A 27429-nucleotide genomic window follows, 5' to 3' on the forward strand; every position below is an offset into this window, starting at 1 on the left:
GAGACTTTTCTCAGACATAACAGATTTCATACAGGATGCCGGCCAGCCACTCTTCCAAGCCACTCTTTAAAGCCTGTTGAAAAGTTCTACTGATACTATATTTCAGTGATATATAAAAGTAATTTTGGGGAGCAAATCCAAAGGCTCGCATATTAGAGTGTGCCACTTTGTACAAGTTTACTGGTTTGCACCATGGTGCAAACTCTGACCATAGTTATGTTCATATTTTCTAGAATAGTCTATGTTCTTTGATGCAGAGGAAGACAATTTTTAGAGAACCAAGGGTCTACACTATGTTGAAGGCTACTACTACATCCAATAGTGCATTTAACCAAAATTTCCTTTTATTCAGATAAGACTTCATGCTTTAGTTTCCAAATATCTTCAAAGTATGGGTATGGTTACAGCACTATTCCTTTCCACCTGCCTTACAACCTAAACCATTTGCTTTCATGGCACTCCTGGAAAAGAAGAAAGAATACTTACCCCAGACTACAAAAAGGAAAAGAAAGAAAAAGCAGGTTGACAGAAACTAAAGTTGGAAGAGATGCTGTTTACATCACAGATCAGTATTTTTCACTTAGATTAAGCACAAATCTTTTGGTTAGGCTACGGATTTGCGCAATTCATTCTTCAGGAGACTTAGTTTTGTGCTATAGGCAAAAAGCAAGAGAGGACAAAACATTTCAGATGGCAGAGGATTGGCACATGTCCTGAAGAAGGCCAGAAGAGACCACCCTTACCAGTTAGATCCTCTGCACACTTAGATTGTGAAATTTCTTAAGGACTCTCTGCTAATACATTCAACACGCCCTCTGCTAGGGCATTTCAATGTTTAGTATTCTCACAAAAAGAAAATCATTAATTTCTTTGATGCTGAATTCACCAGCTTTCAGCTACTAGATGCTGTCACTGCATGTCTGTCAACAGGGTAAAAACAATTACCCCCTCCATCTTCTCAGATATTGGCCAAGTATAAACACCTAAAGGAAGGGATATAATTCCTTGGCTACATCTGTACTTCTTTGAAAGAGCAGATTCCCGACCGCTCCTTAGTGCTGGAGGACCTTGTGGCCAGCTTGATGCCTTCCTCTGCTGACAAGCCCACAGGATGGAGACAGCCAAGCCTGACTTCAGGACCTCTGGTTAGACAAAGTATAGACTTGACCTCTAAGGCTAAGATTCCCTGAGACCTCACTTGCGACCCCCATAGCAGCTGTGGCTCCTTTGAGCTCTCTAGCGTTTCTGTACCCTTCACCAGGAGAGACCAGACCACCACATCCTAACTGGTTTTCTCAAGCTATCCACAAAACCAAGAGCATCCAGAGTTTCACTGCATATTTCCCTTTTTATGCTTCCAAGGATCTAACCAACTTCTATTTTTCTTTTTTCCTTGGACAGTTTGCATTAAGTCTGTTAAATCAGACTCTTAGGGTCCTTCTTGAGTCACAGTTTTCCGAAATAATGTTCCATGCTCAACTCTGCATTCCCAATGATATTGCACTATATTTGGCTGCATTAAAATAGATTTTATCTGAGTTTCTTATATTTCTGATATTCAGATATTTGAGATACCTTATTATCTCTAATCCTATTAGCAATGGTTATTAGAATAGTTCTCTTGGTTTCCCTTATCAACTTTACTTCCAAACATTTTTTCATTTCTTTTCCTTTATCCTATCCTTTACGCATTTTGCTTTGTTAGCAGGGCTTGAAAGTTGACTGCTCAAGACTTACATACAGATTTTTTATGCTGTGAACATCTGGACTACCTGCACATTCTAACAGCAAGAATAAAGCAAATGAGCCAGAGTCTACAGTAACATATAATACATAGTGATACCTTCCCTTACAGAAAGAATAGATAGATATAAAGACTACTTTTGAGGAGCAATGTGGCTTAATGAATAAATCTTAAAGCTGCCAAATTAGCAAGTTGGATTTTACCTTCAGTTTGTATCAGAACTGTGAGACCTTGATTAATAATGAGAAACACAATGTCAAAGGTTAACAGAAATACTAACATCTCTCATTAAAAAAAATGAGTCTAGGACTCAATCTCTTGGCCAAAAATATGCTCTTTTCAAATGAATAGCCCTAAATAATCTATATAGATTTGATGCCAATTCCTCTTATGAGACAGCTGTTATTAAACAGTATTTGTAACACAAATATTGTAGAAATATATATTGTAGAGCTGGAAACTTAATAAAAATGAAATGCACGTAACTGGCTTTCAAGTACTCAAACTAGGAAAACCACTGAAAGCCGCCTACTGCATAAATAGAAAATTTTTTTTCAATATTTATTTCATTTTTAATGCTAGCACACTCATACTGAAAATTACCTGGAAACTCAAGGTATTATCTGCAGATGAAGGAAACACAAGCTAGAATAACAAAAAGGTTCTTGTGGTTAAAGCATAATTAAAAGCCTAGGCAATAACCACCTAGCTAACCGTGGTGATTCTCAGTATTTTTTCTCTTAGGAAGGATTTTCTGATGAGCAGCTATTCGGAATACTGGCACAGAAACAGAAAACAGATTTAGCAACTAAAATACATAAAACAAAGCAAAAAAAGCCACAAATTCAAATATGGACACGGTTGCAGAGTTTCTTACTTGGCTGAACTGCTCTAGTACACACGGTTCACACTGCATGTTTGACGCTGCTCAACTCCAGGCACCAAAGTAACCACCCTGCTACACCCTCTGGGCAGAATAATTCATGACCTGCCTCCGCAGCATTTTTTGTCACATTTGGCATAAGCGAATACAAACAGGTAACTAATTTTTATTTTAAAAAATATTCAACATTCCACATTTCTGCAACACTAAGATATCTCTATCAAGTAACTTAACTGAAATCAAAACACTAAAGTAGTCCTTGTACCATCCTGAATAAGCTACTACTATGAAGGCTTGGATTTTGACCTTGTTAGCAATGACCTGGCAGCAATGGCAGTGGTTTCAAGAAAGGAACACTTCCATTCCACTATAAAATATAACAAAATGCCCTTATCTGGATTTTAGCATGCTATGGGTTACATTCAGCTGCTATGGCGAAGCCACACACACGTGCTGTATCTCAGGCAGGAGGCTGGATGAGGGCCCCAAGTCTGGGAATAACACAGAGACATCGGAATCTCAAATTTCATCTTAGAAAAGAAAATGGGTTTTTAGGCTTCTAGCTTTTATGGATATAAATAAATAAAGGTAGTGTATACTTTGCAGACCTCGGAACCAAAGAAACAAAAAACTTTACTAGTGAGAAACTGAGCATATTCCAGTCTTCCTAGTCCTTGCCCAGATAGAATTACCATTTGCCATCTGGATAAGTCAATTTAAGTCCACATAATTATATTTTAAAAATTCTAACAGTTATCTTTAAGGTATTAAAAAAAACATTGTTCTCTGGTTTAACTTCAGTTGCTCGAAAGAAGGTTTAAATCAGGAAAGACAGTTACAGCAGAACAAACTAGCTGTTTAGTTTGAAACTAGAGAACTGAACTAGCTGTTTAGGTTGAAACGTGTTTCTTCAGGAGGCTTTGTCCAACACTCTGTAAGCCGAGCGTGGTGAACTGCATGTGCACATCTCTGTCCTGTCGCTGCCGTCCCACAGGAGGTTCGTGGCTGATACTACCACTGCATCTTCCTCGAACGAACATCTGCCTTCTCAGGAAGCAATCCAGCTTGCCTGGAGGCAAGAACTGGCATGCAAAGAAAGGCTCTGGTTAACTGAAGGAGGAGGGATGACAAGCTGGACTGACTGCCCAAAAGGCGGTTTTCATGCGAGCGGTCCCTGCTACTCTCCTACCAAAGCAGGGCATGGCTATGGGAAAAGGCTGGGGTCAAAGTGATGGAGTAGGACCAAGAAGATCCCAAGATGTATTGGGGATGTATTTAGATTCTCTGAAGCCCACTCTTAGAAGCCCACTTTAATGATCTTTAAGCAACATTATTCATAATTAGTAAATAATGCAAAATTTTTGTTAATCAGTTCCAGTCTGTATTTCCTGAAGGGATCTTGAACCTTGTCAATCCTTTCCCTGTGTAAGGCAAGTCACTGCTACTCAGTTTTGTGGTGGTAACTGCTGGTGTACAGGCTCTGATCTCACAGCACCCTCAGTCTTTTATGTCCTCTGAAAGGCAAGTTAATGTAGTCCAACGTTGCAATAACTTCACAGCTTTCTTCTGCTGTGTGGATTGTGCAAACACAGGAGAACCCAAATCACTGTTTCCACTGAACTCAGCAGAGGTGGACCCCCATAGGGCTCATGCAAAAGGGATTCTGTAGGACGCATGGTGGTAAAAGAAAGCAAGCTTCTAAGGTAAAATTCGACCTTTCTTCTGTTCAGGAGAGAGTTCAGGGTCTCAGAATAGATGGAAGGTATCAGAAAATACTCCTTTTTGTCAACATGGCAAGACAAAACCACCATGAAAGGGTTAGCAGCTGATTGCTTGTGTCACAAACCACCAACATATCTAAGGAAAAGAAGCCCTTTTCGCCGGAATGGAGAGAAACCACTAAAAGCCATTAGAAACTGTGACGGGTATCATTTTAGAAAAAGTATTCTGTTTATCTAATTCAGTCCTGTATTTTGAGGAATAAACAGCTCTTCTAGAAGCAGCCCTGGAATACATATCAGGTTCTTCCCTGGGCTAATAAGACAGCTTGCATGCTTACAGTCACTTTTGTTTGACCCGATGCATTTTATCTATGATTGTATCAAATAAACACTTTGAAAATTAACCGAGCTGCAGGACTGAAATATCAAATAGAAGTATTTTCTGCTTAGGGAATTAACGCAGTATCATCTTTCAAAAATTCGTACTTTGTTCAGCCAATAGTAGTAAAATGAAATCCACATTTTCAAGATGTCTCCCCTTTACCTTTAAACAGCACAAAGATAGTAATAGTTGCATACCTGTTTCCTCTGGAAGTCTTCATTGATGAACAAACCAGGAAATCTCGCTACACTCTTCCAACCAAATATACAGTTTATTCAACCATCTAATTATCAACTTAGTAAAATTATCAAGATCAAGGCAAACACAGACTTGACACTCACCCTCCCAGGCCCCAGGAAGGTTATTTTGTAAACTTTTGTACCCCTAGTATTTGCTCTAATCTCTGACAGCACCCAGCTATTTAATGCAAGTGGTAGAGAACACATACCTAGCCAAGAACAGACACTACTAGCTCAGCCATAGCATTCTACGATTGAAGTAGCAGGACAAGCTGCAAAAAACAATTTATTTGGGCACGTGTTTGAAAAAAGTTGAGGTCTAGGTGTGTACAAAAGCGCATGGATTTTATTTATGAGGAGCGTGCGGAAGTTAATAGAAGCAAAGAGTGGGCACAGGAAGGAGGCCAGGATGTTTTTGTACAGGAAAAGGGAGATAGATTTTAGTCTACCACTGTTTTTTTCTTACTGGTTTTATTTTTGAGTATCTGGATATAAGCACGAAATACGCATATTTTTTATACTGGTAAGTTCAGATTTCAAAAATAGATATGCAGAAGGAAATCCATTTAAAATAGTCTAATATATTTCCAAACAGTCAAACATATGGGTATCCTTTTAAATGGAAACATACCTGCTTCAGGACTGGTTTGATTACAGCTGCTAACAATGCTGTTTGGTATCACTGGAGTGGCGGGTGCCTGGATTCTTGGCTGAGGTGGGTTCGGATGTAATGAACTTCCTAAAGCCATTCCTGACTGACTGAGCATCCCACAGTTCCCGCTAGCCTGCATCTGATTTATTAAACCTGCCAGATGGTTGGTTGAGCCTGGGCTAGTACCATGGACAAAGTTAGTGTTTGTGTTCTGGCAGTGCATACCTTCCCCTCTCAAGGGTAAACTCTGTGCCAGTGAATTCTGAAGAGTGCCAGGGTTCATATTGGTGTCTGCAAAATGCATCTGGTTACCAGAGCAAGGTAAAACAGTATTTGAGCTCCCACAACTGGTGGTACTATTGCTGCTCATATGAGTGCTTTGACAACTCATGGACTGAAGCAACTGGGACATTGAACTGATGGGAAATGAGCTTTGACTTTGTTTTCTTATCAAATCGGATCCAGCCTTGGAGACTCCAGAACTGTCCAATTGAGACTGTCTCAGCAAACTCAACACAGTGGTGGTTGGCTGCTTTCTTTTTCTCAGGGGATCTTTTTGCTGAGACATCAGTTTATCTCTCAGTGCTGCTCGACCACTTTGCCCTTCGCTTGTTGGTAGGAGCACATTGGCAGCAGGAGGGAACATGGTATTTAAAGTGCTATGTCCTTCGTTGTTGCCACCACTGGCAACAGGTCCAGAACTGCTACTGCTGTTATTATTGTTACCAGCAAGTTTATTTTGATTTGCTAGCTGTGCTTTGGCTGCTGCTGAGAGTAAACTACTTGCTGGAAAAGAGGCAGCGTTGTGCTGGTTCAAGATCTGATTTAAAGGCATTCCCAGCAAACCAGGCTGACTCTTCAAGGAACCACTTCCAGTCGATGCAGTAGAAAAAACTGCATTGTTTGGAGGATTTAATACATTACTCATTCCAGCAATTAATGGGTTAGGGATGTCCTTGTATTGATTAAGTCCATCATGCTTGGTGGAAGGGCTAGATGGCATAGATGGTCTGGGTGAGCCTATCGTTGACCTTGGGGACCTGGGAGGAACTTTAATACCACTACATGATGATTGTGGTCCTACTGGAGGCAGCAGGAAATGTCCATGATCTGATGACGTGGAAGAAGAACGTGATCTTTGGGGAGAAGCCTCAACCCTTCCAATCCCAGACCCCATCATGTGAACTGGAGATGTCACTGGTGAAGGAGAGAGGGAAGTTGAAGCTGAATGTTGAACTCTTTGAACGTGACTTCCATGGTTCATGTGACCAGGTTTTACAGTTGGCAAAGGAAGATTACTTGGCAAAGGGACGACAGCAGGAGGCATGCTTACATTCATCACAGGTACCTGAGAGTGGACATTTGAATGGAAAGTAGTTGGGTTAATGATAACAGGATTCTGATTCACTGGTTTGCTAGGAATAGGGTCAAGTATGCCAAGTGGATCCTTTTCTGATGTTAATGGCTTTTTCTGAAGAGCACAAGAAGGCGGTGGAGGAGGTGGAGGTGGACCTTGGGGCGGTTTATGGTGAAACATTGCTCGTGGTATTTCCATACCAGCTGAAAAATTACACATGGGTTTTTTCATTACTGGGCTTTTTGTGGTCAAGGTTGGGGAAAGAGGTATATTAGTCCTTCCAGCCATTGCACAGGATGACTGTATGGGAGAACCATGTAGCATTACTGATGGTGGAGATAAAGGTGTCCTGTTCATGTGAATAGGGCTGGAGTTGGGTGCTCCATGAAAGTTAGGATTGTTCCTTGTGAAAACGTCAGGGCTTCCAAGTGGGTCAGTCCTAGGAGAGATTGAGCCATCCCCGTATATCTGTGATCCTGATGAAGCTGGACTGGGCATCCCACCATGACTGCCACGATATGGAGACTTCTGTCCAAGTTCACTACTACCCAATCTCTGCCTAGGATAGACAGAATGAAGTTCTTGTTGCTGGCTTCCAGCCATTTCTTGCACGTAAAGCCTACCCATGGCATTAGATGCCCCTATCATCAACTTGAAAGGAGTCTTACATTCTGGCATCACAGAATTTGTAATTCCTTCATGTGATTTATTCCTCATTGATCTTGGAGTTGCTGCTCGAGTAGGAACTACTGGAGTTGCACCTGATATTAAAACCACAAGAGTTACTAATTAGAAATCTGAAATCACAGTTCAGTACAAAACTATTGTGCATGAAAATATTTGTGAAAGCTAGAAAACCTTTTAACTAAACTTCAGCCTAACTAGAAGTAATACCTAAGTCATCAAGTACTTGCTGGAACGGTGCATGCTCCCACATTACGTGGTGCAGGTATCTATTTCTATATCCATATCTAATGTAAACTCTGTATGAACAAACTACTTAAAATCCTGTGTTTCTTATGTTGCAAGCACACTTGCTATCTATGTAAATTAATTTCAGCATAGTTCTTCCCAAATGAATTCCTAAAAGTTTCCCTCCCTTTTTTTTTCTCTTCCCTGTAACAACCATCTCCAGTGTTCTGCTCCCAAATCTCCAGTGTCACCACTTTGGGCACAGCACTAGCTAGAGCAGCTGGCAGGAGGAGCACTCTGGCACTAACACAGGGAAAAGGAGTCTCTGGCACCATCTATTGAGTATGGGAGGAAACAAGGCCCAACCAGGGGTGAGACTTTTCCTCTTGCCCTGCAGAGAGCAGGATTCTGCCCCAAGTGTTGTCCCTGAGGAGGATGGACGGGGAGCTGTGCTGCAGGCGCTCACACCTAAGCCTAATGCTGAGAACGGGGCTACGCAGGGCAGGACGCAGCTTCTGCCGGCGCTCTGCAGCAGTCGGTGGCACCGAAGGCACCGAGGGCCAGTCCTCTGAGTTAATCTGCTCTCGGTAACTGCTTTGCGGAAAGGCGAGGACATTATATAAATGTCCTTTAATGCTTTACTGAATTAAGGCTTTTCCTGCAGCTTCTGCAACAGCTTTTGTTTGGGATCACGCTCTTAAATTTAAGAAGGGGCTCTTCCTTATGTACTTGTTTTCAGGATAAGGCATTGGGGATATTTACGTGTGCACGCACATGAATCCTATTCTCCATTATGAAAAACTTACTGTAAATTCCAGTTTTGAGATCAGACTTTCCTACACGTACAAAGCCACTTAGGCCCACTAATACTAGTTCTGTTTTTACAAAAAAAATTTAGTTTTTCAATGTTTTACTTTAAGAATATCCTCACAAGCAGCTTCAGGTCTGGTAGACTTTCTGCCAGTTCTGCTGCTCTGGGAATTTGTAATTCAGATTTCAGTGTGAGCTTAGTAAGGGAAAAACAAATGCATTCTTGGCATGCTGTCTCTAAATATGCAAAGTTAAATTTGAGTAATGAGTTAAAGATTTCATGTTCAAATGAATTCGGAGGTATCTTTAAATTTTCTCCTCACAAGAACTCAATTCCCTTCTTCCCTTCAGCCTGGCCCTAGCAGACAGATGGCACTGACAATTCTGCCTTCATCCTATTTGCTCAACCAGCTACATCATGATAGAAACAAACAAACATAATACCTTTCCCAAAATATAACCTGAGCCTCGTTCAGTGGACAGATCTCAACTGAGCTGCAAAATGACATATGCACAAGAGCCCTCACCTTGAATGCTGGACCTAAGCAAACTGTCAAACGTAAATGTACACAAATGAAAAGACATTCTTTCATTTATTAAGGCACGTCATTGGGAAATTGTCTTTTTCACCTAGTGCACAAAACGCTTGTCAAAAGAAGGTTAAGACTGAAAAAATACGAATTTTGTCTTTATTATTTAACTGGCTTTCCTCTTTTATTTTCTAGTCCTTTTAAAGAGAAATTTAATTTAAAAACTACTAATAAAGAACAATAAAAAATTAACATGGAAAATGCATAGCAATTTGGGAAAATGCACTCTTCAGTATAAAAATAAATTACATCCTAAAAACCAATTTAAACAAAGCTTAATAGCCAGCTATTATTTTAGCAATATAGAGTTGCAAAAGATCTTTCAGATTATCAAAGGCTACTTCTGAGCAGATGCAGGTGTCATTGGATATAATCTTAGATTTACTGAGCTTTGTCTTAAAAGTAACTTCACTCCTTTGTCCTAACTATTCAGATTAGGAAGGCTGCTTCAGAATCTTTTGTTACAATCCTTAAAAACTACTTAGTTTTCAGTTTAAATTTCTACGCAAATTTCACAGATTTTGAGCCCCTTTTTCAATACAAGCTTTGTCCTTTATTTAAAATAGCTTTATTTTCTGGTACTGTCCTAACGTTGTTACTGACAGCAATTATATCTCCTTTCAGCCACCATTTTGCTAGGCTAAACAAGCCAAACACTTTCAGATCACTTTCATAAAGTAAGTTTTGCACTTTTTGGGCTATTCTACTAGTCTCTGCTGCACCAGCCTGAGTGCCTCTTTCCTGAGTACTGCAAGCGAGGACGAGAGCACAGGAAGCTGGTGTACGATGACATTTGTACTTCTCTACTTTAGAATCACTGATGTGCACCATACTGTCATCTGGTACTGCTCAGAGGCATCTTTGATCAGCCAGTATATCCAGGTCGCCTTCTTGCTCGATAATTCACAGGTAATAGCTTTTGTTATTAGTTCCCAGGTGAATAACCTCACAATTAATAGGTTTGTTGCTACAGCTTTCTTGCCCTCCAGTCCTCAGCGGCTGCCCATTTTTTTCAACGTTATGATCTTCTCTTGTTTTGATAATACCCGTCAGCTCCATCCATCAATAAATCACTTCATTTTTGTGTTGATATGAATAATTAACATATTAATCCAGGTTGGTCTGAAAAAATAATCCTTGAGAAATTACAGTGGAGATTTCCTCTAGCTGTATATTCTGCCTTGCAATACAATTTCCCACTTAGCCTGGTTCTTAGCCATATTATAATCCCTTTATAATCACTTTACTCAGCTTCTCTAATTTCCCATGTGACAGAATATCAGACATATTACTACAGTTCCAAAAGATGAGAGCTAATGTATTTCCTTTGTTTAGAACAATCTGCTATCTTTTCCAAGAAAATCATGCTCTTAGTCTGGGATGATCTGCTTTTTAGACCAATTTTCTATCTACATCTCTTTATTACTCTTTTTTTTCTGAAGCTGTTTACTATTGCAGTATAGATACAGAGCTTTTGTGGTTTTTTTGTTTGTATAGCACTTTATACTTTTTAGAAATTTGGTAATTAGATGATTCTGCATGATTTTACTTACTTGTTCCACCACCAGGACTAGTTAGAACTAGTGAAGGATGAGGTGCTTCCATGCTTTTATGAAGTGTAGCCACAGCAATAATTTTCCTTTTATGTATGCATAGTTTGGTGACATCTTCATCTGCTTTAACATCCTCAGCAGTTCTCTGCTTCACAGCAGCTCCAGGATCAAAATTAAATACCTGTGAGTAAAAATTCCGACATTTAAAATACTTATTATATAGACAGCAAGTTTACCAAATACACCTGCACCAGAAATCTTATATAAAATTAAATTTGCCTCTATTATTTAGATCTATCTGACAGGTCTTACATTGCACAGGAGATATTTTTACGGAATGCTTCAAAATTGTGAATAAAAATTGAATATAATAAGTAAACAGAGACATGTAAATTGTCATTGTTAATAGAGAACACTAACACCCCGCAGTTTAAAGAGTTCAAAGGGGAGAGGAGAGGAGAGAGGAGTTGTGTGTGATTGAGATCATGTTATCATTAAGAAGGAAAGTTTACCATTTGTATGTAGATGCTAAAATTGTGTATTTTAGTATGTTATAGTGATTCAGCTTAGTTTTGGAAGTAATACATCTCTGTAATATTTATGTATGTGGAGTACCTTTTACGTTTACTTCTAAAAACACGTTATCAAAACACATGAATTATTGGTCTAATCCTAGCAGCTGCTAGGTTCCTATGCGGAAGCATCCCACATATCAATGCCTGCTGATGCCACTACTGAAGTTGGCTTCTCTTTCTGATTTTCGTATATTAACATAACATTGCTGACGGAAGGTTTCTAATTTGACAGCAAAGTGTTCAAACACAGCAAGAACGAAATCTGACCTTCTCCATGAATGGAGAGGGGGAGAGACTGGTAGAGGGAAGGGGAGAAGGAAAGGAAGATTTATTTTATGTTATAAAAATGTTATATACATGATGCGAACAGAGATTACGGTCTAACGTAGTGCATCAGTTGACAGAGTGGATAAGGATGGTAATTAGGGATACAAAAGTAGGCTTTTCTTTACCTTGGGGAGAACAAGAGGACACTCCAGGCCACACTTGCATGTTCCATCAGTCAGCAAGTACGTCTTCACCTGCTCCAAGCAGGATAATAAAGACCCACTGGGACTGAAAAGGAAGAGAAATGACAAATAAAAGCAATCCGATAGGTAATAACTTCTACCTACTGCTCTAACAGCTCACATAGTGAACGGGAAAAATACCACAGCTAGGATTTCATATTGTGTTTCACAGTACTACCTGCTTTTAGTCAAGACCTAAGATGATGCTTTAAAAAGAGCAAAAAAATCCCATCTTCAAGGAAGATCTGACTCCCAAAAAACAAACCTGGCAAGCGTGGAGAAACGAAAGTAACCGAGACTATGGGTATTTATTCTTCACATTACAGTCATGCTGGAAATCCTTAACTGCTGCGTGACAACACTGAGATTACTTTTCCTTATCCTTGCTCCTCTAGAGTGTACGAGGGAGGCAGCCAGCGCAATGCCCACGGACCTCCCTCCCCTCCGTCCCACTGCTGCTGCTCCAGGCAGGCAGGACACTCATCGGTACTTTTTAGGACGGGAATCTAATCTAAAAAGAAAATATCACAAAAGCATGTTTCAAGAAATAGGAAAAGTCAACATGGGAAATGAGGTACAGTAATAAACTGCTGCTGCTCTGCCTGTCAGGTGCTTAAACAATTTGGTTTTATTCAACTAAAATTTCAAATCTCTCACTGAAACTGAGAAATATTACACCAGGAAGACAGTCCAGTGAGTTTCTGATAAACCGCATATGGATTTCTCTAACTCCCACCAGAAAATCATTATCTCCATATCCAAAAATAGGACACTGGAAATTCTGTTACAGCAAAATCACTAATTCATAAGATGAAAAAAATTCTCATGTCACAAGTCTCCAGCTTCCAGATTGGTCTTTATTACTTGGCCATCTAAACTGTTTATTGGTGAAAGCATAAAATAATTAACGAGGAGTGGCCAAAAAACTGGTTCCTAATGGCAGCTGCAAATAGCCCCGATTTTAACAAAAACAATGGAATATTTTGGATCACAAAAAAGCCAGAAGTCAAAATAGCAAACTATGACAAACTTTCGTATTTCAAATCAGATGTATAAACAACTAATCCTGCGTGACAAAGTCTAAGTCATATATATAGCAACATCTGCAAATGACATTTAAAGTTATGCTAACAGTTTAATTGATTTATTTGCCAAACCTGGCCTGAAATAGTCATTTTAGAGAGAATTACTTAGGTTGAAAATACCTAACAGAGAAAGTTCTGAAAAACAGCAATTTAAAAACACATAATACAGGTAAGGAAGGAAAAAGTGACAGGTAGGCTAGAAAGTCAAACTCTTCCTGCCTTAAACTGAAGCACTTTGATGAGGGAATAAAATGAACAAAAAACAATAATAAAAAATCACATTTTATTCCAGAACCCCAGAGCTGCTCAGTCACTTTGACCAGACGGGATTTCAGAGCCTGTCTGGAGCAAGCACAAGGTGAAGGACTGTTCACCCCAGGCTAGCTCTGCAGCTGAAGATGCAACTCAGCTTCCCATCGGAGCAGTCCGGTTTGCCATTTGCCCTGTACTACCCCACCCACATGCAAAATCCCCCTGGACCCTTTCTGCAACGCTTCACAAGCTCTTGCTAAATGGCATCTCTGGGGAGACGCTCTGGAGGCAGGACACCACATCACCCGTGTTGGTAAAAGGCCTCGCTGGCTGCAAGAACCCAGCTCTTGTTTAACTTTGCTTGTTAGCAGCCCCTTGGCTTGCCAGGTTCCCCCGGTGCCCAGGGCGGCCGAGTTCCCGGCAGCTCTCTGCGAAGGGGCTCACGGAGCGGCGCGATTCAGCGCGGCACGGGGAACCTCGGGGGGGGGGGGGATCGCCTCCTCGGCACGCTGGTTAAACCCGCCCCGGACCTGCGTGCGTGCGTGCTCGGAGGGTCTCCTTTGCGGGTGCAATTTCCTCGCGCTTCTCTACCGCAAAGGGCAATCCACAGCTTCCGTCACGAGGCACCGCCAGCTGTCCGTCGCCGAGGAACCCAGGTGCCTCGGCACCCCACAGAAACAACGGATTAAAAGACGTATTTGGATCGGCTGCTGACAGTTATGAAATCTTTTCCTGCTACCCAAAGGGCTTTTCTCGGTTTCTTCCGCTCGTGGTTATTACAAACAGTACCCTGAAGAAAAGGCTCCTGAATTCTGCTTTAAGACTGCAGCACAATTTTACTATGAAAATCACTGAGACTCAGTGCTGTTACCAGACAATAAAAATTTATTAATTTATGAATTTAATCCAGAGTTGATAGTTGAGTTGATAGCTGAGAGAAAATGTGTATGCTTTACACGAAAGCACAAACAAAATAAGTCCTTATGTAGCATGGATCATCCGTTCCACTTTATTCACGTCAAATCTTAATACACACACTAATTTTCTCTTAGATGGCTTTGGAGTCAATACTGCTTGACCTTCCGTTCTCTCAATAAAGTCGTGAATACTTCCAGGGAAGCTGTTAGCTAGTGCAGCACTGCACCCGGTTACCCGAGCACTGGGAGACTCTCCAGCTGCGAAAGGCGAAGGCTCAGCTTGCCCCAACTCGGGCTGACCCCGGCCAGCGCTGACGCCAAGCAGGAGGCTGCACCGGCCAACTTCCACCCGTCCCGGCAGCACGTCCGGCCTGACGGTGCCCTTGGCCCGGTGAGCATGTATGAGCCGCGGGACATGTCCAATGCACTGTGAAGCCTTCCCTTCCTTGGGACGGACTACAGAAGGCAACCGGAGAATGAACTGATGGACTAAAGGGAAAAGCAACACATGGGCAAACCTCGGGGAGAGGGTGGAAATAACATGAGCTTCTCCAAGACGGAAAAGGCAACTGGTGAACTGACTGAGAGTAAAAACAACCCTCTGCACCAGGCAAATCAGGAGAGAAATATTTCAAAAGTCCGCCTGAACAAAGATCACGTATATAAAAACAAGATAAAGAAGTAACTGCCACAATGATACCAACATGTACCAGTTCATAAGCACCCATGCAACACGCTTGAAGCAGCAGCACAGGCTAAGTGGTCTGCTTCTCACAGCTGTACTAAATGAAGTTCAAAATTAAGTAGGATAACCAACTGTATAAAAATACCAAATAAGTCTTGTTGCCTGGGTATAGGGATGATAGAAAAAAACTCAACTCTTTCTTTCTCATTGATTTTTAACTAAGGCAGAGGCCCAGTAAATTACAGCTATAATGAGAAATACATGGGAAAAGTGATTTATCTTTGACATGCCTATCACTGACATGGACTTGGTTTGATTCTGCTAATTAAGAATGTAATAAAAAATCCTGAAATGTATTTGATTTTTTATGGCAGTTCAGAGTAAAACTAGAGTATGCTTTGACTCATTAAAGAATTCTACATTGGTACTATATAAAATGTTGTGAAGAAGTGGCAATTTTAATCACAGAATACTGGGATAAGATTAAGCAAATAATAGACTGGTAATCATTTAATATTAATGTGGTGTAAATCTGATACATCTATATTTTGTTAAAGTCAACTTTGATTTTTTAACCAATAACATTAATTTATAGTCTGCCCAAACATACTCATTTAATAGTAATTTCAATTAATTTATTTGCGACTGTTCCAGGATGAACCAAAAAAAATCCAATAAGCTAAAAAATAAACAAATAAAACACCTAAAACTTCAGTGAGAGGTTACAATCCAGGCTCCTGTCCTTGTTTTTCCACATGAGAAACGTGGGTAAATCTGTACAAGTAAATCTTGCTGGAGAACATCAGTGATGTTGAACACAGAACCTCCACAGAACATTTGAAAACTGATGATTTCTGGAGCTACTGAACAGTTACACCACTTAATTTCCTTCCAAAGGGAAGTATGAAAAATGCAAAAGTATAATGTAGATCTGGAACATAAACCCAGACAAGACTTAAGGAAGAACAGAATGGCAGAATAAAGTTACACGACACCACATGAACTGAACTGAAGACTGGCTGCTGACAGAAGAAGAAAGTCCCACTCTGTCTGATCCGCCCAAAGTTGTTTTCACGCCTGGTCACTGAGTGGAACTTGACTGGCAAAGGGTCTAGTGAAAATCCAGTGCTGGTGCAAGGGAAAGGCAATGCTTACACGTCTGGGAGTAAGAGGAGACAGCATGACTTTCTCTTCACCTCAGCTGCGACGTGTAACTTAATTCTCTGCTTAGTTTCATTGTAAAAGGTTTGAATAACAAAAATATTAAGTGAGGTTAAATCTGCTACTGCTCAACTTTAAAATCCACATGATAATAATAAGTAATAAAGAACTATTCATGCCTAAAGCAAGATGTATAGCAAGGGTATCAAATTTTCCAAGACTTAGCAATATTAGATTTGGAACGACCGAACGCATGTTGTGGGCATGTGAATGGTGCAACTCCACTGCCTTAAAGGGGCTCCACCAATACCAGTGGAAAAACTGGTCTAGCACTTCCAGACGAAGAACAAGCCCTTGAAGTTCTTGAGCACAAAAGATTATTTGAGTCACTCATTTACCGCACGTTCTGGCAAAACTACAATGAAAACAAAACCAGTAAGCACTTTACGTAACCTTACCTGATATAGAGCACTCCACTTTGGTCCACCCGTCGTTGCCACCCAACTGGAACTTGCACTGCTGGTGGCCCTCCATCTGTGTCCCCTCCGTCACACTCCTTTCCTCCATTCATTTTTCTGTTTCTGTTTATGAGTCTTCAAAGATATCAACAGTAAGATGATATCCTTTTACTACATGTCATCATGGCCTCCCAAAGAAGGCCATTCAGTACACCTTTCCCCAAATTGTACAAAGTGCATTGGGAGGCTCCATCTCAGTTTGAAACCAAGTCCTTAAAAGTGGCCATTTTTGTTAATGAGTCAGTTTCCCATTATAATCCACATTAAATATGCAATGTTTAACTCCTTATATATTCATAAGGGTGGATTATATATATATAAATTAGTGCTTCCAACTTGGGAAAATGGTAATTCACCAATCCTTTGTTACCTGTCAGAAAGGAGAATGGGGAAAAGGAGAATTTCTAGTTCAACAGCATGGCTCCAAGCTTGATGACTGTCTAAGATAACTTGTATTTTGTGAAAGCTTGTCTCATTTTTATAAATATGAGTCAGATCTAATACCTCCAGGTATTATACCCTTTATATGCCACATTCTTTTTGTTTTCTTTTTATCTTCCATTCATTATCCAAGTTCTCTTCTTGAGATTCTTTCATGACTCCCCAGCTCCAATAAAACAGTCTGAAAAATACAGATATAGAAAACACATGAGCCATTTTCTTGTGTCTTTTAGCCCAGTTCTGTAACTCAGGAATATGTACACATCTGCATCCGTTTACATAAAGATATCATATACATCCAGAGTATATAGAATCAAAATTTTAAGCATCAACAAAACTGTAAAATAAGGCTTAGGGTAAACAGAATCTCACTAGCATATTCTATTTATATGCGGATGCAATTGAACTACATCTGTAACTGTAGTTATTAAATAGCTAACGTGTAGTTTGGGTGAATTAGGGACGCTTTTTTTTTAACTGAATAGTTTCACAAATGCTTCTATTCAAAATTATCACTGAATGACTTGCTCAGTTAATGCCCTTTATAAATTGTTTTTAAACCTAAACAAATTTAATGTGAAGGAAGTTGCTCTTTGGGTTGACAACATCCATAAGAATGGAAAATTTTGCATTTACACTAGATTACAATAACCAATTTTAAAGTTGTACAATAAAAAGGAAAAAGCCAGCATCACTGGATTTCTTAATCTAACTTTAATATCAAAACCTTCAGTTTTTTCTGCATAGATGTCAGAATGCCTACAAAATAACTTAAATGTCAAAACTAATACACTTCTCTGATATTCTTGAATGAGCAAGTCTTCTTTGAAGAAGTTCAGAATTATATGAACTGTTATCCCCCAAAATAAAGTTTTGTAAGTAGTCCAGACAAGAATTAACTCTTGAGCTTGGAAGTTTTATTAAGGTGAGACAAACACTGAATATGCAATTCTAGTAAGTATGTTATAAAAACTATAAAACAGTAATCCCCAAACTCTAACATTAAAGGGCACTGATGACTCTCTGTTGCAGTAAAGACTCTACTACAGGTTTATTTGGAAACGTATGCCAATTCTGCCTTATCGTTCCCACTGCTCACGTTTTTAAATACAGCAACTGTTGCTACAGACCTGGCTGACTTTTATAAGAAAAAGTTTTCTAAGATAAAAAGACTGAGGATTTTGAATATTTCTACAACAGTATCAACAACACATTTGGTTTACACGTAACAATAACAGCAGCTCTTCAAGACCACTAAAGGAAGACTCCAGAGAGAAATACAGACCTTGAAAAGATCCCTTTAAGTACTATTCTGTGATACATGCTCTTTGGACGTGCTACTTACAAATGTAAAGTTCAGAATGTTACATAAAGAGAAAAAAACCCCAGCTAGCACGTTACAGAGTGATAAGGACAGCAAAGAAGCAGGCTGGACAAACGCCCTCGGGCACGGCGCAGAGCCGCACAGAACAGACCCTGCGATGCCCGCCCGGAAGGCAGCCTCCCGAACAGCCTCCCGCAGCTTGCAGGCATCTGTTTCAGCTTCCCTGTCCTCTGGAGCCCCCCAGCACGGTGTAACCGTGGGCTGGCCAAAACTGGGGGAAGGACGGGGAAAATATATGGCTAGAGGTTTGCACAGGAAATTTTTGACCTACAGCCCGGATACATGTTTAAAGCCGCAAGGCATAATCGGTGACGTATCTGCTGCTTCACCTACCAAATCAAGGTAATTTGTAAGAGAGAAAAGAGCTTTCTGTGGGCATCACCTGGGGCTTCTCCAAAGAGAGGCCTGCCTCTGCAGCCTCCTCCCCGCTCCTCGAGCCGGCAGGGCCGTGCACACGCGTCGCCCGCGGCGCTCCGCGCGGCCGTGCCTCCCGCTGCCCGCCCGCGGACCCTGCTCACCGACAAGCTGAACAAGGACAAGCTAAAGAAGATTAGAGGGACCGTCACATGAAACACCTTGCCATCTTTCATACACAGCCAATATAGCCCTTAATCTCCGAATCTGGTAAACAGAGATGGGGTTCGGAAAGCGCTTGGCAAGAGTACCAGACGCTCGAGCCCTGGGCTCCGGAGCTGCGGCTTTTCGTTTAACCAAGTTTTGTCTTGGTTGCTAGGTTGGTTTTATCCCAATTAGCAGGATAACAGGTAACGTTTCATCAAACGTAAGACTGAATTTACCTTTAACTTTCATTATTATTGCAGAAAGGTGCACTGGTATATTTACTACAGGTTCCATGTAAGACTAAAATAAGTAAATTACCTCCCCATTATTTTTAATGAGAATTAACATTTGGTAATGCAGTAAAATTAGAATCAGAAAATACACATCTGAAATACTGGAAGCAGACACTACAGAGAAGGCTCACATCTTGACCCAGACTAACTTGCTGCTACTTAGGGCAATTACACTGGGTCCATTACGAGGAAATAATAGCCATTAATTTTTTTCTTTTTGCACAAGCAGCAAGAGACACTTTTAAGCAATCTTATATTTTTACTGGTTCTACAATGCCGTTTATCAGCTAATGTTGCAATCTATCACTGCCATAATGCTTATCATCTAATCAGATAAACCATCTTTCTGTGCTGCATATATCTTGAAATAGCATGGCAGGAAGTAAAAGAATTCACGTAACTGCCTCTTCTGCGGCAAATATTTAAAGGTATTTTACTTGGTACAGTGAGTTGGAATAAAATGGCTGCTTCAGTCATATGCTTTTTGGCAAAATTTATTATTTATATGACTTTTTCTTGCGAGCTACTAGAGACTGAAGAACCGTAAAATAATACAAGGATTTCAGCGATGTAAAAATCACAGCGCACATATGATTATCCATTTTTTTCCCAAGGTACAAAAGTACTTCAAACACCACACACACCCTAAGCAGAAAACAGCAACGCTATTCCTTCCCTCCCGTTAACGGAGCTGGACCTTTTATCTTCTAATTTACTGCACTTGTGCAAGTTGGGCTCTGTGAGGACATGCCAGCGTGCCTGTACGCAATGAACTACAGGAGAAAAAAAAAGGCTGAGGCTCCCTGGAAGCTTCTTAGACGCACATAGCTCATCAGTGTGTAACTAGTCACTTTTTTATGTGTTTATATGAAAAGGCTTATGGAAGCGAGATCAGTTCAGTAAACCTCAGCAAGAGTTCAGTGTGGATTTCCACAAATAACCGGCAATAAAATAATCAAAAACGGCTTACTGTAACCATCGCATATATCTATTAGGCACAAATGACAAAAATAAGAGGTCGCCACAAAATCTTTCACTAAAACCCGCACAGAGTTGCTATCCATTACTTTATTCCACTGCACGACACCACGGAAAGTTAAGCGTAGCGGAGATCCCTTCCAACGGGAGTGAATCCCTCCGGCTTCTGCCTCCGCAAAGGAGCCCCTCCACGAAACCGGGGCTAGGGGAGGTCGCAGGGGAAAACACGAGGGGAGCCCCTTAACGCTGCTTGAGCCTGGCTCTTCTCCCTACCACTGGCATGGGCTGGTTGCACGATACGTTTTAAACGGTGACGTGGGCCAGCCTGGACAAGGAGCTGCAACTTCTAGGGAGACAACGGCAGAGGACACTGGCGCTATGCTACTAGGTTCGAGCAACCCTCCTGCGGCTGAAAAAGGACACTTAAAACCCAGCAGGGATCAAGGCGACTGCGAACGCCCTGCCATACGGAGCATCCGCTTGAGCGCTCAGACCGTCACATTTCCTACCAGCCCAGACTCTCCCAACTCCACTGCAGAAAGCACCGTCTCTTCCGATGCACCCTTCTCCTCTTCTCCATCAAAGTAATCTAACCAAAGTATTTTTATTGGTTAAGAAAGTATTTGGATTTTGGACCGGATCCAAAGTGTTTTGCACGCTGGCTTCTATCCAAAAGGCCTGATTTTCATCAAGCCATGTAATAAATACCTCTTCTCTGTAATCTCATAATAACGCCAGACAGCTCATGTTATCTCACCACAAGTAACACAACTTTCCACATCCAAATCAATTACTCCTTTTTTTCTGTGTGCCAAGACATGCCTTTTAGATTTGTTTTGCACTCCACTTTCATTATAATACATTTAAAAATATTTCATGAGAGAAATATATAAAACTGCACTGAACTGTTTTCCCTCTACTTCCCCCACAAATAACCTTCCTCCTATGAAAATTTTCTCCCCAGTTTTCATATGCTGAAAATATGTTTTCAATTTTTAATGCAGCTGTCTCACTTCTAAAAATGCTCCACTTTCAAAGCCTCTTTGAATGCTTGGCTGTTAATGCTTTCTTTATCAATTTTTAGTTAAGTGGTGAAACAGAAAACTTGGTATAAAGTTAAAAAAATCTTAAATTAGATAATAATAGTTTGGATTCATATCTATCCTGTGACAGATGAATCCACGTCTGGACTTACATCTATCACAATGATATCAGTGTAACATTTATTTCATTAATAGGTGGATGCAAGCTCAGTAAGTCTTTCTTTCTTTTTTTTTTTTTTGACATTCCAATATGGAAAATATGCTCTGTAACTTTTTAAGAATGAACTTTTAAGTGTTTTAGCAATTTTCTATGCATTACAGACAAAAGCTGCTTAGAGGACTTGACAAAAGAGAGCTTCTCTGATGTACAAAACTCAGCACCTGCTGAGGGGATGACCACAGATTTTGGGTAAAAAGTTTTGCAAACATTTAGACCATCCACAAAACATATTGCTTATAAATTCAAATATCAAACTCATTTCCAAGCTTTACTTTCTATCACAGAAATAGTTACGACAATTTAAAAACTAGCCCCCCAATTACTGTTAAAATAAAATTCTTTGTTTTACTGATACTAGTTCACGTACATTCAGAAACAGAACTGCCATCAAATCATGGTCTCAGGGTTTTAGAACTAACACAACTTTTTAGCTTGTTAAAGAGCATTATTTTCAAACTATGCAGAGTTAAAATGAGCTTTTATTTAGTTATCACTTGCTAACTATTAATCTTTTTAAGTCTATCAAAGCAATTAGTTAGAATTCTCTTATATCATCTAATTAGAAACAAGTGACTGTTCCATCGCTTTTGGGGAATGCTCTTCCATTTTGAAAAGAAGCGTTTCTGTTCACTAATTAGATTGGTATTGAGCAATTTATGAAGTGTTATTTCTACGTGAGTGATTAAATGAACAAACGTAGCAAAAGTATATTTGGTTGTATTGGATTCTAGGACTAAAACATAGCTGTATATATGATATACTCTGGTTTTTGTTTTGAGAAAGACATCTTCATCTTACTCATAAATAAGGACTATTAAGAATACACTGCATAAAATTGATCTGTATTGAATGATTTAATTAAAATGGTACATTTTAGTTTGCTTTTAGTGCAGAAGCAATTTATAACAGTCCAGCTACCTCTGGTAGTAAAGTATCTTGAACTGTACAAGTGACAGCACTGCTAGATAGTGGAACAAGACTCACGTGGTCCTCACTTAAACTGGTTTTGATGGTGTTGAACTTGGAAGACACCAATTTAACCATTCTATAAAATGAGAGCCATTTGGATGAATTCACTCATAAACAGTGAACATTTTCAAAGCCTAAGGCCACCTTACCCAGCCCTCCCCATATCCACAATGACTTTTACCAGTAGCCCACTGCATACACCCCAGCTCAGACAGAATTTCTTAGCTGCATGGACACAGTCCTGCAGCATTTGTTTTTTTAACACTGTCAGACCAGATGATAGGCGCAGTCCCTGCAGACACACTATTTAGGAACCTACAACAGGGAAACAGGTGATAGCTAGGGAAAAGATTCTGACAGAAAAACAGGGATGTTGGTTGTATTTTTAGGGATGTTGGCTGACCATTAAGGCTGTACTATACAAATCTCTTCTACTAGGCTACGCTGGACCAGAATGCTGTTAACTAATAGAAATTGTAACCCCTCCTACCAGTACCTACAGTACAGATAAAAAGTACAGTCCCAGGAGCTACAATGTGTCCTCAGGTTCAGAGACTTAGCTAACTATCACTACAGTTCTCCAAAGCAACGGCTGAACTGGAAAGGAGAGCGACTCTTTTCCCATCCTTTATTTAGTGCAAGCACAGAATCAAAATCTGAAACTTTCTCAAAGTGTGATTCCCTTTTAACACATCTATCTGCGTGACTCCCAAAGATGGGGGAAACTGAGGTCTTCAATGACAATAAAAAGAGGGAAAGAGTATTTCCTTCAGGGAATTGGTGATTTCCTCTGCACATACACACGGGCACATACAGACGTACACGGCAACGCTAACAGGGCTTTGACAAAAACAGATACCGAGTCACCAGGCAATCAAAAGAGATGGCAGGAAACGCAATGATGTCCTTTTAAATCTCAGGTCTCTCTACTCTGGAAGAACTTATTAAGTATAACCGTCACCTGATAGGGTCCATACGAGAATATAGCAGGGTCATAAAGCTCTTTCAGGCATTCCACATTAAATTCCTGTCTTTGCAAGGGAAATAAAAGGTCAAAACTGTGTGTATGTGAGACAGGCCTACGCTGCTTATATTTACTCCATACTGCCAAAACAAAGCCATTTTTTACCTTTAAAATTGAAACTAATATTTGGTACAAACACAAGCAATTTAAAATAGCCAAGTTATTCTGCAGAGCAGCATTTCATGTCACCATTATCAGTAAGCCTTTTTTAGGCAATGTTATGAAATAAAATGTCACTAGCCTACACGCTAATAAGAAGAAGTGAAGAAATATCCATTTTGTCACTCTAAAGAAAAAAATGTTTGTGTTCAACAACCTATCGATCTAGGAAAAGTGAACATGGACATAGATTTTTCTGGTTTTAAAATGACCAAAAGCCTTTCATGCATTTACTTTTCAATGGCCTCATTTCCATCTGCAGACACAAAGCTGCAGAAATCTTACACAAACTGATTTTTTGTTTTCTAAAACAGAACAGCAAGTGAAGTATTACACAGCAGAGAAGAGTTTGCCAAATGAGGCTGCAATCTGATGAGTTTAAAAGGATAAAAGTTTCTATAACAAAGACAAATTATACTTAAAACTCTCCTTCCGATCAGCTTCTTCTCTTCTGCTCTTTCCCTCGCATCACTCTCGTTCAACACATGCAGTCAGTTCTGCAACTGGAAAGGCCTCTTTCTCTGGTCCCCTTTAAGCTTTCTGTGCGTAAGAAAATCTCCCTCCTTTAAAACCTACTTTACCATAGACTCTTCAAGTATTTCTATGATGCTATTTTGTTTTGTTGACATAATTCCTTTCCAGATTTTAGTGTTTTGGAGCAAGGACGAGTACTTAATTTTGAAGTTAGATGTCCTCTACCTTAATTCTCTGTGGCTTCCCTTTCACAGTTTTAACACTGATTTTTTAAAAAATTAGTGGACATTCTGTCAGCTCTAAAAGAGACTAGAAAGCTCTAGAAGTCTAGCATGCAAAGTTGGCATAATAGACCCTGTATCACAAGAGAAGACAACTGCAAAATGTCGAAAAAAAAAAAGCAGCCTGCACCTACACAAGAGAAACAATTCAGACCTTCGCAATGGCCCCAGCAAAAATGGATATTGAAACAGAATAATCTGCGCGGTACAGCGGGTACGGCTCTCCTCTCTCTTGCTAACATAATGCACGGATACATTAAGAAATGATCGCTGTAGACAATTCTGTTTGTCAGAAAAAGTGATAAGGAAGTTACAGACCAACGTAAACTTAAAGCTGTAAAAGTAACACACTATTATCCAGAAATTCAGCTACAAATATTATGAAGGTTCAGACTACTTCAAAAGCAGATTCAAGCACATAAAGAAAGGAAAACTTGTTCCCTCAATGTCCATGTTTCAGTCTTCCAAAATCTCAAATGATTATATATAATTTTGTAACAGTTTTTATAATGTATCTTGTATGAATTTCAGAAACAAACAAAAAAAAGAGCAGGAAAATTCAATTCATCTTTACTTACACAGTTAAAAAAAAGAAAAAAGAAAAGAAAAGAAAAGATCAGGTTACTGGAAATATGATCAACAGCTTTGAGCTGCAGCCATGACAATTATCCCTCAGTAAAGATAACCTAAACCTCCATTAACTGTGCTAATGTAATGTCAAAAATACAGCAGTAAAGGGTAAAAATAAAATTATGCTTCTGAATCTGAAATGCAGGGACATCAGTAAACTACACGAACTTCCTTTGTATTGGACACCTGAAGTTCAGGACACAGAAACATATGAATCATTTGAATAATTCAGACTGAGTATCTATGTAAGAGAATGTCAAAAACATAGCAGGATTGCAAATTAAGCTTCTAAATTATGCTTTTGTGCCAAAGTAATAAGTCATGTGACTATACTATTTTTAGACACATGGAATTTTTTCTCCAAATGTCTTTCTTTTTTAATATTGTTTACTGAAATATGCACCTCTACTCAGTGATTTCCCTCACGAAAATACTCTTAAGGTATTAAAAATAAGATAACAAAAATCAGCTATTCAGACTCCTTAATGCTGTAGTGTTTGCATTATCTGGCATAACAATAAAAGTGCTTGAGAGCTTAGGCTGCCTCTCTGAAATCTGGTATGCTACAAACCTGTATGGTATGATGTATGAATCTCTTTCTAGCATTAGTAGATTATTATTCACTTTCTTTCAGCGATACACTAATTGAATGCATATTTGGAGAATTTTGCCCCACTGTTTTATTTATGAGATAGTCAGTATTAAGAGTCTTCCTCTCTCTTCTAAAAAAGCACTCAGAAGTTTAAGGCTATGTACAAAAAACAGTGGCCTATTTTAATTATTTTAAATGCCTTCACTCCATGAAAATTACGACAAATAATTATTGACATACAAGAGGTCCATTAATTTTAAGTTTAGCTGTTTTAAAATAAATCTCTATGAAGGCTCGTATATTTGACCTTTTCTTATATAGTTTCCTTTTTCTACATAAATGGGTATGAGTCAACTGTTTTATGTATATATGTCTGAATTTAAAATTCTCAGTCTCCTCTTAAACCTTGTGTTCGGTTTGCTGTGTAAGAAATATGAAATAAGTAATGCAAATATATTTTTAATATGCTAATTAGCAGTAGTATACAGGATAAAAAAACCTGACCTTTTTCCTCATTAAGCATTAGATTTAAGGTGGATATGTTCATCTTGTTCATTCCAAGCTGAAAAACAAAGAATCAGTTGAAACAGAAGATAAGCAATATGGTCCTCTTAGTATATTAAGATTTCAATATTAAATTATTCATAATTAGGCCTTAATATTTATACTCATTTAAATAGCGATGTTTCCTTAAATAGTGTTTCTACTTTGTAACTCTGAAACAAGTACCTGCTTGCACTTCATATTTTGTACATATTTTAGTTCAATAAAACTTCATAAGCATATAAAAGATAACCTAATGTACAACTTAAAAAAAATCTACTCTATTAAAGTTTACTCTCTTCCAGCAACACTGACAATAAAGTTCTTTACCGTGCGTATATGTTTAGTTTCAGATAAATTTTTTTTGTGCTTAGTGAGTCAAAAACCTCTGTGTGGTCTTGCTGTCCCAGGACGAGCTCAGAACTTCATCAGTCTGCACCTATTCTCTGCAGGTTGTTGTATTAGAGGTTCTGGCAACACTCACCAACTCATAATCCCCTTTGATCAGAGATTTACGTGCCTTGAGAAAGGCAAGGTATATTTAATCTACTCAAATGAGTATAGTATCTAACTGTTAGTTTCTGTATATTTTTAGGCTGAATTTTTAGCTAACCATTGTCAGAGCTAGTCACATTGACACCTTAATACAAGGACAAATTTCATTGTCCAATAAACTGCAAAAGACTGCTTTCTGGCTCCTAGAAAATGAAATATGTGTTTTTATGATTATAAAAATCACCCTGGTCTCCATTTTACTACAAGGGTGTGAAACTCTCCTTGGAGTTGTTTCACCATTCAAATGATGCTGAAAAGTCGAGATTTTATATATATAAATACATATATATACAAAAAAACCCTTTCTCTGCGTACGTTTCCAGAACCACAATTTTGGAAATTTCTTTTTTCAGAGATGGGGACGTGAAATATTTTCTCAATGTTTTAGGCTGCTAATCTGCAATTTAAGACAGAAGTCTGGGCATTTGCAACAGGCATCTAAAGAATCTTTTTGCAACAGACTTCTAAAAGCATATGCTTTTGCCACTTTTAAACATTTTTTTTCCCCCATAGATAACAGAAATATTAAAATACAAAAGCTCTGGCTATCTGGACTCTGACCAACAAAGGTCAATCTACTGTGCTTCTGAAAAAAGGATATGCAGGCTACTAACCATACATTATGTAAAAGCTTTTTTTTTTTTTTTTTTTTTCAACCTTAAATACCCCCTTTCCTCAGGGACACAGGAGCGAGTGTATTCATACTGAATATACTAAATATTCTCAAGAATTCCTAG

General features: G+C 39.3%; 1 protein-coding gene across 11 annotated transcripts in view; it reads right to left on the reverse strand.

Annotated features, from left to right (window-relative positions):
- MBD5 (methyl-CpG binding domain protein 5) overlaps positions 1 to 27429 on the reverse strand; it is a 138588-nt gene that overhangs the window by 29792 nt on the left and 81367 nt on the right. For 7 of the 11 annotated variants that reach the window (XM_062579437.1, XM_062579436.1, XM_062579434.1 and 4 more), the window contains 4 exons: positions 16486 to 17167; positions 11871 to 11973; positions 10844 to 11024; positions 5601 to 7739 (listed from right to left, as the gene is read on the reverse strand). In XM_062579437.1, coding sequence (XP_062435421.1) covers positions 5601 to 7739; positions 10844 to 11024; positions 11871 to 11973; positions 16486 to 16598 — 2536 coding nt within the window. In that variant the 5' untranslated portion in view covers positions 16599 to 17167. Of the gene's footprint in view, positions 1 to 5600; positions 7740 to 10843; positions 11025 to 11870; positions 11974 to 16485; positions 17168 to 26098; positions 26157 to 27429 lie in introns of all 11 variants that reach the window. The other 4 variants (XM_062579433.1, XM_062579430.1, XM_062579429.1 and 1 more) reach the window with 4 other exon arrangements.

Source organism: Rhea pennata, chromosome 6 (assembly GCF_028389875.1).
Source record: "Rhea pennata isolate bPtePen1 chromosome 6, bPtePen1.pri, whole genome shotgun sequence".
NCBI lineage: Eukaryota > Metazoa > Chordata > Aves > Rheiformes > Rheidae > Rhea > Rhea pennata.